The following is a 19,642-nucleotide window of genomic DNA, read 5'->3' as shown; positions in this document are numbered from 1 at the left end:
TCTCTGTGACAACATTTTCCTTTAAAAAGGGGAGGGAACGCTCGATAGTTATTTAGAGGAAACAACTATTTTTTAAAAAAAGTCTGAACCCATTAATGTAATCAAAATATGGGAAAAGTATACAAAGCCTTTGAACAAGCTAATGCATATTGGTTTCATATCTCAAAATGAATGTATTGATTTAAAAAAAAATCCCAGACCGTACCAGATCCGTACCGGTAAGCCTTACCTTAACGTAGTAATCCGTATCAATCCGTACCAACTGTTTGTCAAAGCGCATTCAATACTTATCACAAAGTCTCAAGTTTCTCCAAACCTTATGCATGCACAACACTTTTTTTGCTATTTGGACGTGACTTTGATCAAACTTGGTTTGAACTTTTTCATTCGTAATTAAACGAATATACAGCAGAAACTCGCTATGTCGAACTCTGTTATCTCGATGTTCGAGATAACTGGTTATGTCAAACTTTGTTCGACTTTTTTCGGCTCGGTTTTACAATTTTTGTATTTCGGTTATATCAAATGTTCCCTTATCTCGAAGTATTTTCACGACGTCCCAACGACTTCGACATAGCGAGTTTTGAGTGTAAAACGTAGTTCCACGTACGGTTACGTACATATCCGTAGTGTTTATGATTTAACCTGATTACAGTTATTATACGCATTGATCCGTAGTTGCACGGAGTAATACGAGGCAGCCGGTACAGCAATGTAGTTCAACTTAGTTCAACGCAGACTCGTACTCGCATGTTGCCAGCCGCAGTTAAACGAAGTAAGCCGTACCTCCTGCAGTTATCCGCGGCCTGTAGATTTTTGTGTCAAGTTTTTCACCATTTCTTTTCGAAATAAGACGTGCTTCTTTGTACTTATCCGTACCCCGTCCCCACGTCCGCCCTCCCTCCCCCACCCCCACCCCCACCATACACACACGGACCGATTCCATCTGCGCCGTACATCAACGTATTGACGTATATCCGAGTGTGTGACTGTACAATTACGATTTTTATTTTCAATAAATGGTATACGTCGTAAAATAGTCATGGCTCATGTAAAACTTAAAGAATTCCTCAGGCGTCTGAGCTATGATGCTATGCACAGGGCAGTATGCGTATAAAGTTAGCTAGCTTGCCTCAAGTTACAACCAATATAGTAATACATACATTTGCGGCTGGTCAGCTTACATCGGCGGTAAAATAAAGGTTAAAGATTCAAATTATTTATTTAAGAGTTAACATCTTAAACAAAAACATATTCAGGGTGGGTGTGTTTTCCGGGATTCCGGGCCGACACAAGCTACTTATTGTTATCGTAAAAACGTCTCGTTGGCTCGTTGGTGCGGGTTGCACGGGTCTCAGATCATTGATTAGGGTTGTATATTTAGTAGTTTAGGGGATATCGTCTCGAGCAGGCGTATAAGTTTAAACTTATTTAATATCACAACGAATGTTAAACAAGCTATTGCAACTTATATTTATCACTCTCGTTGGCACGATGTTGCGCGAGAGTGTGGTCTTGTGTTGAAGGGGAAACCGGAGTGCCCGGAGGAAACCCACTTGTCCGACTTGGTGAGAAGCGAGTGCACTAAACACTGCGCTAACCGGACAAGTAGTACAGGTTGTACTGGTCGCGGACCATCGGTAAGGCTGGTTATCTAAGTGTATGTGCTTGCGTCTCGAGTGGGCTCGTTCGTGTGGGTTCCACGTGTCGCTGACTATAAGTTAGTGTTGGTTCTCTTAATATAGGTGTTTTGGCCTGAAATCGGGACATGGTCTTGGTCGTATAGGTCGCGGTTCATCGGTTAGGTTAGTTTACTATGTGTTGGTGTGGTCTAAAAGGATCGCAAAGCATCCATTAGGTATGTTTACTATGAAAAACAAACAATCAGTCAGGTTGGTTCACTTAGTATAAATACTTGTGTCTATAGTGGGCTTATTGGTGTGGGATGCATGAGTCGCGGGCCATCAGTTATGCTGGCTTACCTGATGTAGGTGCTTGTGTCTCGATTTTTCACGTCTGTGTGGTTTGCAAGAGTCACGGTCCATAAGTTAGGTTTATCTTGTGTTAGTGCTTGCGTCTCGAATCGGATTATTGGTATGGGTTGCATGAGTCGCAGGCCATCAGTTAGGCTGGTTTGCTTGATGTAGCTGCCTGTTTGTGTGGTTTGCACGGGTCACGATACATGTTTTATGTTGGTTAACTTGTTGCTTGCGTCTTGATGGGTAAGTCTTATAAAGTTAGGCCTGAAGTTGTTATTTTTAATGGGAAAGGTGCTAACCATTTGATGGGGTAGCTATCTCAAACTTAAGTCGGTTGGCCTCCATACTATATGTATTCACAAGACGACGGTCAAGTCTTATGTGTATAAAGCGTTAGGTGTTATGGCCCTTCCCTGGTGTTTAACGCCCTTGGCATACATCGTTTTCTCTGTGACTGAAAATGTGGGATATTCCTCGGACAGGCGTGGATGTGTCGTACGAAATGAAGTCTTTTTTACGATAAGACATGCTGTCGTAGGCCCTTGTCGTAAAGTTTTGAAAATGTATTTTCTTTACCCGTTCGGGTTTTTCTTGACGTAAGAACCATTTCGTAGGTCTGTCGAGCAATGCCTTAGGATGGCTTACGACTCCGTTACGATACATCTACGAATTCCGTCCGATAGTGGGTCATCTGAGCCCCTCCGGAATCGAATTCATTTTCCACGATGATTTTAAGAGCGTCCTACGTTACACCAACGACAACCCTATGGCATTGCCCACCACAGAAAGTCCGTTCTACGACCACCGTGCGTTAATCGTACGAATATAATTATTTCGATTTGCCTTTATATTTTGACAACTTTTTTTATTTTTTGTCTTGGAACGAGCCATTTTTTTGCGAAAATACAAGGAAACAGTTATATAAGACAGCTGACAAATAATTAGATCGCAGATTTTTATGTTTTAGTTCAAAAATTGATGTTTTGTGCATTTTTCTTAAACCGTTAGTATAACATTAATTTTCGAACGGAAATATGAAAATCTACGATGTGATTTTTTGTCAGCAATTACATATCATTGGTGTGCAGATATTTACACAAAAAAATCTCTTTCAAAGACAAAACACCGATTCCAATTCACTTCACGAAAACCTACGCCATTCCCCTATGTAGTATCCCGCTAAAATGTATGGTCTATGACTTTAGTGAAAACGACTTGAGAATTTAAGTTGGTCTTTGGCAGCTCTGGCTAAGACAGTTTTAAGGTGTCGTGGGCAGAGGTGATTTTCCTCAACATTCAATATTTATTGTAAAATTAATTGTTCATAATGGAAACGACTGTGAAACCAAGTGGAACATTATGTATATGATTATGTTTGCTGTATTCCTATTAAAGAATCGGCAGAAATAAGAAACGCGATAAGACTGGCTATAAATCCGTTTTACGAGCAAAACATGTTAGCTAACTAGAGAGGAAATAAGTGTTTGTATTGCTGGAGTTGTCTCCCTTACGTGGGTTATGAAAATATTTAAACGTTAATATGTACTCGCACCATTTACTGTGTGACATGTCTCCCTTACTTCGAGTATGAAACTATTTAAAGATTAGCGAATACTTGCAGCATTAACTACGTAAGGTGTCTCCCTTACTTCGAGTATGAAACTATTTAAAGATTAGCGAATACTTGCAGCATTAACTACGTAAGGTGTCTCCCTTACTTCGAGTATGAAACTATTTAAAGATTAGCGAATACTTGCAGCATTAACTACGTAAGGTGTCTCCTTTTAGTTCGAGTATGAAACTATTTAAAGATTAGCGAATACTTTCAGAGCTTTACACACACCTAGTTATATGTCTGTGTAAGAGGAACATTATGTATATGCTCATGTTTGCTACTCTCCTATTAAAGAATAGGGGGATATAGATAAGGCGATAAGATTGACTATCAATCCATTTTATGAGCAAAACATGATAGCTAACTGGAGAGGAAATAAGAATTTGTATTACTGGAGGTGTCTCCCTTACGAAATTATGTTAATGAATACTTGCAACATTTTCTTTTTAGGTGTCTCCCTTACTTAGATTATATAAGTATCTAAATGTTAATGAATATTTGCAACATTTACTATGCAATTTGTCTCCCTTACTTATTATACGAAAATAATTAAAGAGTAAATATATACTTTCTGTGCTCATGTCAAAGCTTAACACCCACCCTCATATATATGTGTATTGCCAAAAGACCTCGGAAACAAGCATTATGATGGTCCTCGGTCGGTATCTTTATGAATTTTCCTACTCTATATTATATACATGAAAAATAAGCTTCCACAATTATACTGTTTAATTCCAGAAGTTAAGTCAACCAAGTTCTCTTTACATGATAAAGAACTTAAAAAAACAAAAACAGTAACGTAAATATTTCTAAATCTTAAATGGCTGTTTCCCTGTATGTTTTATATTAGTTTGATTTTATCAAAATCACGGACCAATAAACCACAGTAAATACTTCTAGTTTGCATTGTTTTTTTTAAGTATGTTCATGATCTAAGTGAGGAAGACAAGTATGGGAATACAAACAATTCTTTCCTCTCTTGTACATATGCCTTAGTCATCATGTGCAAAAGAATTCCAAGGAACTAAAACACTAATTAATTTTATCCGAGAACGACCGTTGAAACAAGCGATCTAATATTTTGCAATGGTAAACAATAATAATCATTGGTGTTTGAACTTCTTTAAAGCCTATGACAATCGATTTTTTTATAGAGTATATTTTTGTCAGTCTTTTTTCCACCAATGCTACTGTTAAAAAATGAGAGAAGTTAAAGGCGGTTTATACTTTTTTGTTAATGTGGGCCAATGACAATCAAGTACATGTATGTTTGTAATTTTCAATTCATCAATAGGACGTTGATTGACCCTAACGAATGATGTACGCCCGCTAACTTTTCTGCAGATCGCCAAAAGCTCAAGCCTTAAAGCGCCTTTTGGTAAGTATTGCATTGGTTTACACCACCATGACAGCAGGATAATGTAACCTAACCCCAGCAACGTGTTTAAGCATCCCTGATGTATCTTAGTGTATAGACTGCAAGCAGAGAACCAATCACAAACGTTTACCACACACATCTTTGCCGAACGCAAGGCTGAATTGTCAATTTGTTCAATACATTAACATTTTTCCCATGTTTCCCAATAGCGTCTCCTTCTATTGCCAAAGTAGTAACGCTTTGGATTTGGATTAGACAGTCCATGAAGGCACACCTTTGACGACCGTTTCGAAGATAATGACCAAAACGAAGTGTTCAATGGTTTAACAACAAACCCATGAACAAATCCCGACTTTTCATGATCTTTCCACATTACGGGAAAAAATCGCTCAGTAAGTAGAGTATGTTTTCCACTGTGAAATATCACATAACTTAACTTGCACCACTGTTATTATTGGTGAATTTGGACTAGGTCTAATTCCTTGCACATTGGTTGATAAGATTAGCAAGCATGCGAAGATAATTCGCAACATAGTTCGGTCGATGCTCATAAAGTAGCAAATGGTATTCGCTATTTTGTAGAACTAACCTGTGAAATTAATACATTTTTTAATATGTGCACATTTAAATAATCGTATATTAATTCACAATTTTGAACACTAAAAAGATACTGCAAATATAGCACAAACGTAGCACATGAATACTATTTGTTTTGAATAAAAAACCCGCTTTACAGGCGTCGTGTTGAACGGTTTAATAAACAATAACGGAGCCCACTTTTAGCTTACAAGTAAGTAGTGTTTAAATATGCCAACTCAATCATACCGGCTAAAAAGGTTGTACATGGTCGTTAGAATTTGAAAAATAAAACAGGAGTAGAAAATAAATAAACCATTTTCATCCTGTTAGTTTTTGTCTTTTAATGTGAGTACATGATACACTTAAGCATGAAAGATATCGTTTGAAGCGTTGTTTCTTAAATTAGCAGGTATTCTCACAGGCCTTGATCTCTTTAACGTACTACAGGTAGATTCAGAGTGGTCGGTCGGTCGATAAATATTTTGTTTATATCCGGGATATAATTTTATTAATACGAAGACCTTTTTCTTCCAAACTAGGTTGTATGAATAAAATAGAACATTATCTCACATTTTTATGAGTTAAATTATTTTGGCCGGCCAACACTTGTGCACATGGAGCAAACTTGGTTGATTCTAAATGAGAGCAGGCGATGTGATTGATAGTAAATAAAAATGAAAAAACAAAACAAACAAACTTAGCTTACAGATTAATCTAAAGCTTCCCCAGTCGCCGATGGTCAAATTCACACCCAAAACAATTGTACATTCATTAAAATATTTCCATTAAATTATTCGCATTAAACCCACGCAGAAAACGAGTAACAAATACCTCCGCTGGTGGTGTGCTTTGTTAACTCATCCGCTGTTTATCATTTATCAATGCAATTTTATTTATAGTATAACTCATTCTATACCCAAATGTCTAGTATTGTATATATCTAATCCTAAATTAACAAGAACACCCCAACCTTCCCCGGCACTGTTTTGCCCGTACAAATATATACATATAACACTAAATATCAAATGATAATTACCCTTGAAAAGAATTTGTCTCCATATTGACTTTCAGAGTCCTTATGATGTCTATAAATTGACTATTTCAGTAACATAATGCAGAGGCAGGAATTGATATTACCTTTACTTGTTTGACATTCAAACTACTACCTGAGTATTACTATCACTCTGTACAACATTGTTCTTGTATGTTTCCAGGAAGTGATTAGAAAAATGATGTCTCCAAACAGATCCTCTGGTGTTTTATACCGTTGTTCATATAACATGGTTGATGCCATGTGATACTGCTCTATTTTGTAAACGGCATAAAATAACACAGACCCTGCTAAGCTTTTATACACGTACATGTTGTCTAATGTAAAGATGGTTATTAGTTAACGTACTAACACGTATGATCTCTGAATACTGACCAATTACTGTACCCGATTACCAATGATGCGTTCTATTTATATTCAATTATTTTTTTGCATATCATGTAATCTGAATTAGTAATAAAACGAGATTTTATTATAATAACGTTTTCGTAATTTGTTCCAAGTTTTAGTACAATGATGTTTTTTTTATTACGAAAGTCTATGATCGCACAGTCTTAAACCTTTTAATTTTGTAAGGCAGACTGTGTGTGGTGCTCATAGCTTCAAACAATAACTGCATCGTATCTTTGAACAGTTTTTGCATCAGGTACTCTGAATTGTATTCCCCCGTCTGCATATAGAGTTTGGATTCGTAATTATTGAAGTTCTTGGGGTTTACCTATTAGTTTATTATTATTTGTTTTATTGTTACGCTTCCTCAAGTTAATGAATACTTAAGATTTACCTGTTGCGTTTTTACTTTATTCATGGTTGCTGGGATAAGAGTGAGGTTTGTGCACGTTAACTGGTTTAAACCCCCAGTTAAGTTACATTTTACTGACCGTTACAACGCGGTACCTAAAAACCCTTGATAAACATACCAACTTTTATTATAAAGTATATATGCACTGTGTTGTCTCTGGAGTTTTGTTTTATTGTTCCATGTCTCTTGTTTGTTTGTTTATTGTTGTTGTGTTCTATGTCTTTGGCGTTGACACGGTGACATTAGACGGGGTTTATGTTTAAACTTTTGGCTACTGAGCTTGTTTCTGTAGTTTTTCATATAAATATTGAGTTGAGGATAATGGGTTTGTCTACAACTGAAACTTCAACACTAACAATATCATCCCAACACGTGTTAGTGTTTTGCAAATTTTCAAACAAAAAGATACCTACCTTGATAATGATCTCCCTTGATAACCTTTTTTCGTTTCAAACCTTGCCAATCTTATCTCACATTCTAAATATGATGCATTGCATTAATTAATTTTCATAATATTTGTTAGCATACTAAATACTTACTCAATCATACATACCCTTCTAACGAGTTCATTCTACAGTATATAAGTGTGATTTAAACTTTTCGAAACTTATCAGCTAGGTTTTCGTTATTATCCGTTTTGTTTTGTTTTAAGCGTTAATCAATATATAATTTATATAATAGTATAGCATAAAGTGTTGTGTCTGATATATATATTGAATAAAATATATTTGAAAAATGTCTTCCTTTTGGCATTTTTATCGATATCTTTCTAAGTCTCTAGAAAGAATATTAGCTTGTAGGTATATATAATGATATCACAAATATCCAGTATACATTTATTGAAAATCAATGCCTTTGAATTTATATACTGTGAACTCATTAATGTAGAGGATTTTCCGATTATGCAATAACCGGAAGTCGGCCATCTTGAAGGCACTAGCGCAGTATCGCTTCCGCATAGAAACAGTACAGTGCAAAATTACACGACAAAAGCTGTGTAATTAGTAAATATCCTACGATATAATGGTGATAAGGTGTACTGTTTTGGGCTGTTCAACCAGGAAAGATCGTGAAAAGGACTTTCAATAGTAAAGATCGTCTGCAATTGTAAGAAATCAGGGTAAAGGTTGTGACATACTGTCTAGCGAGAGGAGACGTGAATGGTTGGCTTACGTGAAGCAGTGTTGTTGTTGTTTTTTTTTGTTTTTTTTAAACTTTGATAACGTAAGGATTTGTTCAGAGCATTTGGTCAGTGGTATGTACAAGAAAATAATAATTGTAAGAATTGTATCCGATAATCGTTTTTACGGACTTACTGTTAGATTGTGTTCAAACTAAAAATGTAGCTTCAATATAGCCCATCGAAATTATTGTTTTACACAGAAGTTGACAAGTAAGTTTCATCACAAAGAATTTCGACTTATGTTATTTAATGTTTGTCGAATTAAAGGAAAGATGGCAGATCTGTATGACAGAAACAACCCAGACTGTTGTCTCACTCTGCGGCTAGGAGGATCCAACCCTGGGCCAGCTGTCTCAACACCACTGCACAGTGCCACACCTCATAAAGATCGGTATAAGCGAGCACAGGAGAGGTCCAAGCGTAAACGCCTTGAGCTAGTACTGGAAGATGAAGAAAGCACGTTTGAAGCAAGTGATTCAGGATATGAAGGTGTTGCTTCTCAAACAGACATGGATGGTATGTTCATGAATTAAATGGACAGTGAAATTCGAAGATTGTGCGAAGAAAACATGGACAATATTTTTCGTTTTTCAAAGGAAGACTTTGAAGGAAATTGTGAAAAAGTGAAGCATCTTACAGGACTTTCCACATTTGCGTTACTGTTTACATTGTTTAGATACCTGGAACCACATTTACAACCTTCAGGCGTGCTTGACCAGTTTAGAATAATGGTTTTAACCCTTATGTGACTAAGACTGAATTTGTCTGTGTTATTCCATATATGGTCATATGAGTTTGGCATTTCTCGGTCATCTTCTTCCAGGGTATTCAGCAGTGTTATTGACACAATGTTTGCTAGAATGAAACCATTTATATACTGGCCCGAAAGAGAAGTGCTGCAAAAGACGATGCCAATGTAGTTTAGAAACTATTTTGGCAAGCGGTGTTGTGTCATAATAGACTGCTTCGAGCTTTTCATCAAAAGGCCGTGGGCTTTATATATCACGGATTTTCATAAAAAAGGACAATTTCGTGGGTTCTTAAATTTGTTGATAATCATTTAAAAAACATTTACACTGCGATCCTTATTCGCTTGCAAATTCACAATGCGCCAATCTCGTGTTATGGATCATCTACGCCACACAGTATATGACACTACAATGGGACAATTTGTCAATTAGCGTAGATACCCATGTTAATTATTGCTTGATCAGTAATTAAAGGGTTTTAAACATCAAGGATATAATACAGTGAAGCGATTGAATTTCATTTAAGTATTTCTGCAAACTGTGATAACAAAGTAAGGGAGTTAAATTAAATACTCGATTAAATATTTGATCAAAGACACAAAATCAGCACGTTTTACATGTCCTGCGCATGAGGTTGATTATCAGCTTTTGTAATATTCCGGCTATGTCATACAAAACAATTGACTGCAAATAATAATACTTGACTTTGATTTATCATCATTAAGGCTATTTAATATATACGAGTATGCTATAAAATATTTTAACAGTTACATAAACTATGATTTAGGTACATGTACTTACAAGTTGTATACTGCTCACTTGTATATATCCATGGAATACACGTATACACTTTTACATAGACAGTATGATTTCAGGATTAAAGGTCTAATTTTCGTTGGTATCTTCAAGTCGTGGATAAGCCAACCCACAAAACACACGAAAAATAATGTCCCATGAATATTTATGATTTCACATATTCGGATTATAATGATATTATTGACGCTGATAGTCTTTAAATTTTAAAGAGGAGCATGCGAAAATTCTGTTTTGAACGAATTAAGGTCATTCAACATTCGTCCTAATAACATAAACAGGTTTCCGTGTATTGCTAGAATAGGACTCTTTAATTGCTAGATGTTAAGAATAATATCGCAATTTATAGAACATATATTACTGACATCGCAAAATTAGAGACTCTTAACCTTCGTCAAAACATGATTAAACGCAATAAAGAAACGGTTATTGCTAGTGAGACAATTAATCTGAACAGTCATAATCTAGGAATATCCCGCAAACATTTTAAAGAAAATAGGTATGTGAAAACCCTCTTGAATACGTACGTGTATGTAAAATGAGATATGGTTATAATCGAACACCCAGTTAACATCCATTCTCGTCCATTAGAGTTTTGATAATAATAAACATAGCATGATCACTCTGGTGAACGAGAACGGTTAACATCATTCCAATAACATTAGGGAAACCCTCTCTTTTATCGATGTAAAACAAGATTCGCATCCTTTGCTAAATTGTATAAGACATGAAAACCACGACAATATGATTTGTGTTGAATCTGCCAAATTGCTGAACGTTGGTTTACATTTGAATTAAGCTTCTAGCTACCTTACCGATACGTCGAAATTGTTTCATTGTCACTGTGCTGGAAAATGTATGCGCCAATTTCGTTTGGTAAAAGGGTATTGAATATCAGTTTCAATAATAACACTCATTGTTCAGTTTGTTGTTGTAATTTAAGAGTTATGATAGGTAGTGTATTGTCATTTCTGTTGTAATTGCAACACGGTTACGTTCTCTGCTGGTTCACCACAAGTTTCGATGATTTGGTTAGTTTTATTTCCTGTATTTTTCAACGCTATCTTAAATGATATCAAATCAACGATAAGATGTTTTTTTCTAACGATACTGTTCTCTTTATAGTTGTTTATGACGCCGGATAAGGTGTTATTAGTGGCAGAACAAAAGTTAAAGGGCCAAATTTTGGCTAATCACTTTCAATATAAACAAAACTAGATCACTTTTTATCACTCACAAAAAGAGTATATCATATCATACCATCTTTTAAAATAATAACATCCCACTCTAGAAAGTCGAAAACTAGAAAAACAACTCGCCTTGTTATTAACAGCAGCACGGACACAACCTATCGATAAAAAAGTATTTTCTTGGCGTATTCATTAAAGGCTAGTCGACAGGCCTGCAGAGTTTTTATAACCATCAATTGGAATCTACCATTCGACACAACATTTTAACGTTTAACAAATTAATGTGCACACGGATGTATCAACACGTGCGATGTTAGAACTGCTGTGTCCAACAACCTAATTTACAATATCAATCTGCTCTTAAAGATTCACTCTGCATACGAATATGATGACGCAGTCTGGGACAACATTAAACAGCCGAACAAGGAAAACTAGAACAATCACGACTCATAGCTGCTTAAATAATGTGAGGAACAATGCAACATACGCAGACAAATATGTTTGAACCTTTAAATACCATTCGTCCGAACTGTCTAACCTGAACGACATGTTGCCCTAATTTTACCTACCTTGATTTAACAGCATGTAGACTTAGAACTCTCGGACCGTTCGTAATTTGCAGTGTAACTCTTATTTGTCGTGAACCATATCGCTATTCAACTCTCTGCAAGACTTAAACAGAAATCACATTCACTGTTCTTTACGGCATGCTCTCATCAAAGACAAAGCCTTTTTTCTTAGATGCAGGGTCATTTATATTCGACATGCCCGACTTTGCATGTATTGTAGTACTCAGTGTATAATCATTTGACGGTCCAAAGTGTAGCTGTGTGAAAATGGAGGATGCTAATCACTTGCTTGCATGCCACTCTTTAACGTGCTTAACATACTTGTGAAATCGGTGATAACAATATACCCTAATTTCCTCTTATATTTCAATGTAAATAGGCAACAGATTGGGAAAAAGGAAAGTTTTGTACGTTTCATGTATATGACAACCATACATTCTCTTAAAATTCCATTCAAAGACAATGGATTTAAACAATAAAAAAGCTATTTCAGGTTTTTCCTTGGAAAGTCCACTTACTTTGAAGTAAGGCACCGTTAGTATTTCAAGGAATCCATTTTGCATCAGGCCGGAAGTATACAAAGTTCTAGTCCAACAGAAAATACATATTGTCTGAGATATTCATGAAACGTTTCTCTCTGATTGCATCATATTATATATATTAGTATAACAACTATATGGTACGTACACAGACTTAAACAAAATATCAGTCGGAAGTAGCATTCCAATCTTAAATATAAAGAGTGCATCTGTGACCACATCTGCGCACTTGGCATTTAGATTATTATAACGTACCTAAACAAACTCAATCAGAATTGAAAACAAAACAAAACATATTTAAACGCGTACATTCTTACATACAACGTAGAGACCGCTTGAAGCTTTCAGACAAGACCGATAACGGAACATTCCCACAGCAAGGTTTTCCACAAAAGTATATACTGAACCTAGAACATGAAATAAATATCCACATACCCTTTAAGAAATATTACACACCACTCAGGATCATTTGACATTATAAGGACCGGCCAGTCAGCCTCCGAAGATATATATGGACCAAGGCGTTAGCCGAGGTTAATTCACTTTCGGGGGCTGACTGGCCGGTGCTAAGTATGCCATATTGCCCGAAGTGGTGTGTGTTTTTTCTTATTTTATAACAAATACTTTATATGACAATTCACTATTTTTAAAGTGTTTTTGATGAGTTTCATTAAACAAAGCTGATCACTTTTACTTACGATCGTTTTCGCCTTTGTTAAAATAGCAAACAACACTCACCATTTTTATAACGTCCGCGGTCCATATCATATTTTGGCGAGGTCCAGATCAGCGAAAATATGATATGGACCGCTGACATCATTAAAACTGGATTTGCATTTAAATACAGTGATATACGACCAGATCAAATTTACATTCACAAAGAAGGGACGCACTTATGTAAGTTATAACATTATCTTATTTACACATACACTTTTCTTATAATTATATTTCCTATAAACGTAAGAATACCTTGTTACAAACCTTTATGTTTTAAATGCATCTTATGAAATGATTTAATGAGAACGGAAGATACGCTTTTAAAACCGTTAATTTTAATTGTGCGAAATGTATATTATTGCTATGCATGCAGGGACTCTGACAATTGCTTCATGGCGGCCATACTCGTGTAAAATGACATAGAACCGTTTAGATGTAACACGATCTGGACTTTTGTTATAAATTATGACCGCTATATTAGGAAACTTAGTTTACCTCTTTCCAATATTTTAGCAATCGTCAATATGCACATTTAATATGCACTTGTGTATTGTTTAGGATTAATAGTTTGTCAATTTAATTAATTCATTGACACTCAAGTTAAGTTTCAGTTTATTTCATACAATTTGTCGCAATTCGCGTAAATTCACAATTAGTTTATAGTTTTGACAGTCCGCCATCTTTGTTTCCGGCCATTATAACCTTACATATGGCTCAAGACCACAGTTATCTGCCCCCCCGTTGATCCGGATGTGAATATAGAAAAAAAGAGTGCTTGTTTTCAAGTATCAATATTTTATTAAAATTGAATGAAAAAGAAGCAAAAAATGTTCTTTTTTTGCAGAGAACTTGACTGAATTTGACACTCTATTGCAGAAATTGATAGTTTTCAATGTAAATATTGGAAAAATCATAGCTTGTGGAAGTCTGACAATTAGTTGTTTGTAGCCGATTGACTCCCTGGCGTAAGGGTTATGTATTTGAACTCAATTTTGACAGTCGGGTCAATGGTCAACATGGTGTTTTCTTGTGATTTTATTTTGTGTCTTGAATTGCTCTAGAGATGCCATGTCCTTGTTTTTCAATTGGGGTGTGTATAAAGTCAAAAGCCAGGTTAGTGTCTATATGAAACATATAGTAAAAATAACTGTGGTCTCACGCCATATCTAGGTCAGGTTAACGCTACCAGACAGTATTTTTTTCATAACGGCCGGTCACCGATCGGCCAGGCCGGTCGGTCTCATGTCCTTCTTTAGTTTTAGTATGTAAGTAAAGAGTTTTGTCGGGGGTCGAGTGAATCTTGCCACATTCGCGAATATGAGCACAAGTTCCATGTCAAATGTATCCGCAAAACACCAGTTTTATGATAAAATAAGCGCCAGACTCGTTTAACATGAAGTAATTTTTTATTATTATTCTGCAACGTTTTCAGATATTTTTCATTTTTGGTCACTACGTGTAGCAGTTAACACATTCTTTTTGGGGCTATAGAAACGAGCGTAAGACTATTTTTATCTTCTATGGAAAAAAAATCATTTTACGTTAAATGCACAGAGTTCCGGGTGCTGTCTCGTGATACATCATTTGTCAATGGAGATCATGAGTATCCAGGAGGCTTTCTATCAGCATATACACCGGAAAACTATCGAGGTGCTGGCCGCCTCTAGACGCTATCGAGCACGTAACAATATATACATGTACTTGATAAGCCACCACAAATAGGAGTATAATATTGCTCGACCTTGAGGTAAAAAATATTTTATAGGTTAATTTTTTACCACTGGATAATGTTTTTGGCTCAAATATTAAAATGTATAGGTTTACATCCACTCAAATGTTTAAATTAATAATCAATACGCTTTTGTGGTAACTCATTTTATTTGTATACGCACATGAATCTTATATTACTATTGAAATCTTTTGTAATGCACGAACAAATTTAAATCAAATTGTACATTGAAGATCCTTTGATTGCTTGAATCGCACATCTTGTTTTTAATAGTGCCTTAATGAATTACGCTTTGGATTGCTAATTTATATTGGCGTCATATTTACTTAACCAATCCATTATTTCACTCAAGTATGTTCGTTGCTTGCCAGCCATATAAACCAGCAGAAAAGTGAAAATAGGATTATATAACTTTTGAAATAGGGAATTTAATGTTTATAGGAATTTAAGGTAAGTTCATTACAACAAAGGATCTTTAATCAAAGTATCAAGTGCATTGTTTGTTTTATCATTTTTTATTAATAAAGGAGTGTTTTATAAGATTTTAACTAATAAATTGTCCACCCCATACTGAGATTTCTTTTGTTTTAAACAAAACTAATATTTAATTTTAGTTATTAACTTCAAAAAGATTAATCCGATGCATGACTGATTGTGTTGTTTTGTGTCTCTCGATAAGTGTGTATTGAAATGAAATATCTTTAATAAATATAAGTCGGAGAATATACAGTAGAGATATCTAATATGTACACCATTTTATTTTACTTTTTTCAAGAGCGTTATCCACTAATTATAATAATATGCTGTTTATATTGAAATGTTAAATGCATTGCTAAATATAATGGAGCCAAATATTGTTAGTGTTACCAAACTGATAAAACTCTTTTAAGCCAGACCAACATTTATGACAATAACATTGAATTCAAATTTCAGAATTTGACTAGACATGGAGATCAAGAGCATTTTTTTAAAAGACAGTGCCTTATTGATGTATGCCATTATCACCATGGACATGGTGACTTCCTCCTTGTTTTATGAAACATGTGCCCCACCTCCTTCAACGGATCAAAAGGGTGCTATGATGGTATTGTTTTGTGACAATCCAATGTGGAAAACACACTATATTGACAGGGTATTTCCAACCATTACCGGATACATTGTGGAACCAAACCGTGACTTTGTCCATGAGCTGGAAGTGGAACCAGGCAATTCTTCCATCTGGCATTCAATTTCAAAGCGGACATCAATCTTATGTTTCCAAGGACTTTATGACTATGACGATACAAGTATAATAGGTGCGATAGAAGAAGGAAAAGTAGGGGAAACATGCCCTAAACTGAGATATTTTAAAACTGAAAACCTAAACCTTAAGAACTTAACAAAGAACACCTTCAAGTATTTAGATGATTTGGCAATTCTAGCTTTAAGGAATAATTCTATCAAATATTTGCCCATAGACGTTTTTGAATATTTGAGAAATATTATCTGGATAAATCTAGATGGAACAGCTATTCAAACAATATCACATCAACACTTTTGCATATGTACAAATCTTCAGTTTTTACAAATAAGGTCAAGTAATCTTACGAATATAAATGATATAGCCGACGTACAATATCCAGAACAGAGATGCAGTTTTAAACTTCTTTCTTTTACTTTGGACAGCAATATATTTCTTAATATGACGAGTGAATTATTCAAGCATTATTCAATGCACGGTGTACTGTCGATCGCAAATACATCGCTTTCAGAATTGAAACAAGACTATTTCATTGGACTTGAAAACGTGTTATTTCTAAGTTTAGAAAACAATAAAATCAAAATAATTCCCCAAGACGTTTTCAATGCAACGTCTAAGTCACTGCAAGGGATCAGGCTGTCAAGTAATTTCATCACAGAAATAGATATAGAAAAATCCTTCAGAAATCTTTCTCTCATTAGTCTTTTTCTTGAAAGCAATAAGATTCAGAATGTCTCTGGCACTTTCCGAATATTTCCTGACATATTTGAAATACATCTGAACGATAACAAAATAAGAAAACTACCTCAGGACGCGTTTACAAACCTTACGAATCTTCAAATTTTAGACTTGGGAAATAATAAGTTAAACTCGGTACCAAGTAGTTTGTTTTCAGGTCTAACATCTTTGAAACGTTTAAACATGTCCGACAACAATATAGAAACACTCCCGGAAGGCATCTTTCAAGATTTAAATACGGTCGCTACGTTATCTATGACAAACAATTTATTCAAACATTTGGATCCGAACCTTTTTTCGAATTGCATCAAACTAGAAAATCTTGAAGTATCTGGAAACCAATTGACTGACATGAAATACATAATTGTGAATTCAGCACATATAAGAAATGTCGATTTGTCTCATAATTTTCTTAAAGATATACCAAAACTACTGTACTATGCTGAAGGAATGTGCAGAAATAATATTTCTGCAAGGTTGCAGACTTTAAATGCTAGCTTTAATAAAATAAGTCATTTTCCAGCAGATTGTTTTAGGAATCTTACCGTCCTTGATTTGCAGCACAATTTGCTAACAGATATGTTGGATTTTAATGGAATGGAAACTTTACAAACTCTAAATCTGCGTCAAAACCTCATAGAGCGGATTGAAGATGTTGTTATTAACCCTTACAAGATAAGCCTTAAAAGCCTTGATCTTGGTCAAAACCTGATTCATTTTATTGGACAAGGTGTGTTTCAAAGCCCTCTGGAATATCTATACTTGGATGGAAACTCACTCAAATATCTCGACCCTTTAAACATGCCATATTTTAACTACATCAGTATTTCGGGAAATCCTTTGTCATGCGGTTGCAACAATCTTGATCTTATAGTATGGCTTAACAATCTTAAACCTCAGAACCATGATAACGTAACATGTGTTGGTTCTAGCGACATAAGAGACTTTGACGTACAGAAGTGTTCTGACGCTGTCGTCGTAGCGCTTTGTGTTTCAATAAGTGTTTCATTTGTGATGTTAACGGGCATCGTTGTATGCCGCTACAGGTATGAATTACAAGTAATCGCTTTCTACAAGTGGCATGTACGATTCAGACTTCCATTAAGTTCCACGAAGAGCAGTAAACGACAAACATACACATATGACGCTTTTGTTTGCTTTGCGGAAGAAGACGTGGATTATGTAAGAACAACCATTGTGCCATTGCTAGAACCTCAATACAAGCTTTGTATCTACTACAGGGATTTTCCAGTCGGAGAAGACATTGCTGAAGCTATTCTTAATGTAATTGAAAAGAGCGCCGTAACAATTATTGTGTTATCAGAAGCCTTCCTAAAAAGTAGATGGGGAAGATTTGAATTCCGTAGGGCTCACCATCATGTTATGATGACAGACAATACAAGAATGATAGTTATACTTTTGGAGGATTCTGTGTTGAAGAAAAAACTGGATTTGACTTTGAGAAGTATCCTGTATACGAAAGCTTATCTAAAGAAAAACGATGCGTTGTTTAACGAAAAGCTCCTCTTCGCTGTGTCGGAGACAAAACAATTGAGTCAGCCATTGAATTATATCAGCCCTACTGACAACACTCCGTTATTAGATTAACAGTGATTGTTGAGTATGTTTTTCATCGGAGTCAATGTTGTCATTGGTTGAACTTTATTCCTACAGACAGCAGTCGTGATTAGATTTGCGGTATTTGTAGTATTTATATTTCCTTGAAGACAATTGAGACATTCTTCAAACTTATTGAATTCAAAACAGCACATCATAAATACAATGTAGAATGAAAGTAAATATTGCGTATTTTTTCTTTCATTTTAAATTGCTTTATTTGATTGTTATATTTTTAATTTCACATTATGTATGTGTTTTATTGTGAGACGTGGTCATATTGTACACTCTATAATAACATCGTATTAAATTGTTTGTTTTCTTATTGTCGGCAATGTTTTGTATGACTTTAAAATTACGAGACATTTCCCAGAATATCGTAGGCAATTACTATTGTTAAGCGAACGGAGGCCGAGAAGTAATAACACATATAATGAAGTGTTCGCTGGAGCAATTGGTTCCCGATAGTTCAAATGTGCACAATATCGGTTAATTCAAAATCATTTTTTTATTTTAATGCATTATCACGTTTAACTCATAAGACTTTAATGATAAGAAACATATGATTTTGCATAACCAACTTAACTGTTTTTGCGACTTTAAGCTCCATAAATATACTTATGCTGATCAAACTCGATTGCTGTAATTAAACCTGTTTGATATGTTCTTGTCTTGGTATTTGTGTCCTTCTATTTCTAAAACATACTGTTTTGAACTGGAAACTGTTTACACTTATCCACGAAATGATAATTAAGTTTCCCATGAAAGTGATATAGCTATACGACGTCAACAATGTGTATACAGTATTTAATATGAACTAAGGCGCTGCCTCTACGGGCTTGAAGTGTTATTGCCGGAATCGTAGTTCTTTTTATGAAACACGTGTTCTAAAATAAATCGCGGCCGGCATTTTTGGCCTCTCGGGCCATCAAGAACAACTAGCTGTTTTATATAGATAAGTCACAAACTGTTCAGTACATGTTATTTTAAGTTAAGCACAGAGCCTTAATTTATGAATATTCATATGGCAAGGACAAAGAGGCTTTTTTTGAATGTGCTTTTCAGCTGTATAATTATTTTGATATCGGGTCTACAGTCCAGTACAGTCCATACTTTGCAAGGTCTCTCAGTATTTTGATTATTCACCTAAGTGA

The 19,642-nt window shown here is 35.2% G+C and overlaps 1 protein-coding gene across 1 annotated transcript; it reads left to right on the top strand.

Moving 5' to 3' along the window:
• Positions 1-15,130: 15,130 nt before the first annotated feature.
• Positions 15,131-19,091, top strand: LOC128207195 (protein toll-like). The gene is made up of 2 exons (XM_052909989.1): positions 15,131-15,343; positions 15,827-19,091. The coding sequence occupies exon 2, from the start codon at positions 15,840-15,842 to the stop codon at positions 18,477-18,479; it is 2,640 nt and encodes an 879-aa protein (XP_052765949.1). The 5' UTR covers positions 15,131-15,343; positions 15,827-15,839; the 3' UTR covers positions 18,480-19,091.
• The last annotated feature ends 551 nt before the right edge of the window (positions 19,092-19,642 follow it).

Source organism: Mya arenaria, chromosome 11 (genome assembly GCF_026914265.1).
Source record: "Mya arenaria isolate MELC-2E11 chromosome 11, ASM2691426v1".
In the NCBI taxonomy this organism is placed as follows: Eukaryota; Metazoa; Mollusca; class Bivalvia; order Myida; family Myidae; genus Mya; species Mya arenaria.
This window is presented reverse-complemented; position numbering and strand designations above follow the sequence as displayed.

What these genes read in the sequence shown, in the direction of transcription:
- LOC128207195 (XM_052909989.1), top strand. Translation starts at nt 15,840, where the DNA reads ATGGAGATCAAGAGCATTTTTTTAAAAGACAGTGCCTTATTGATGTAT.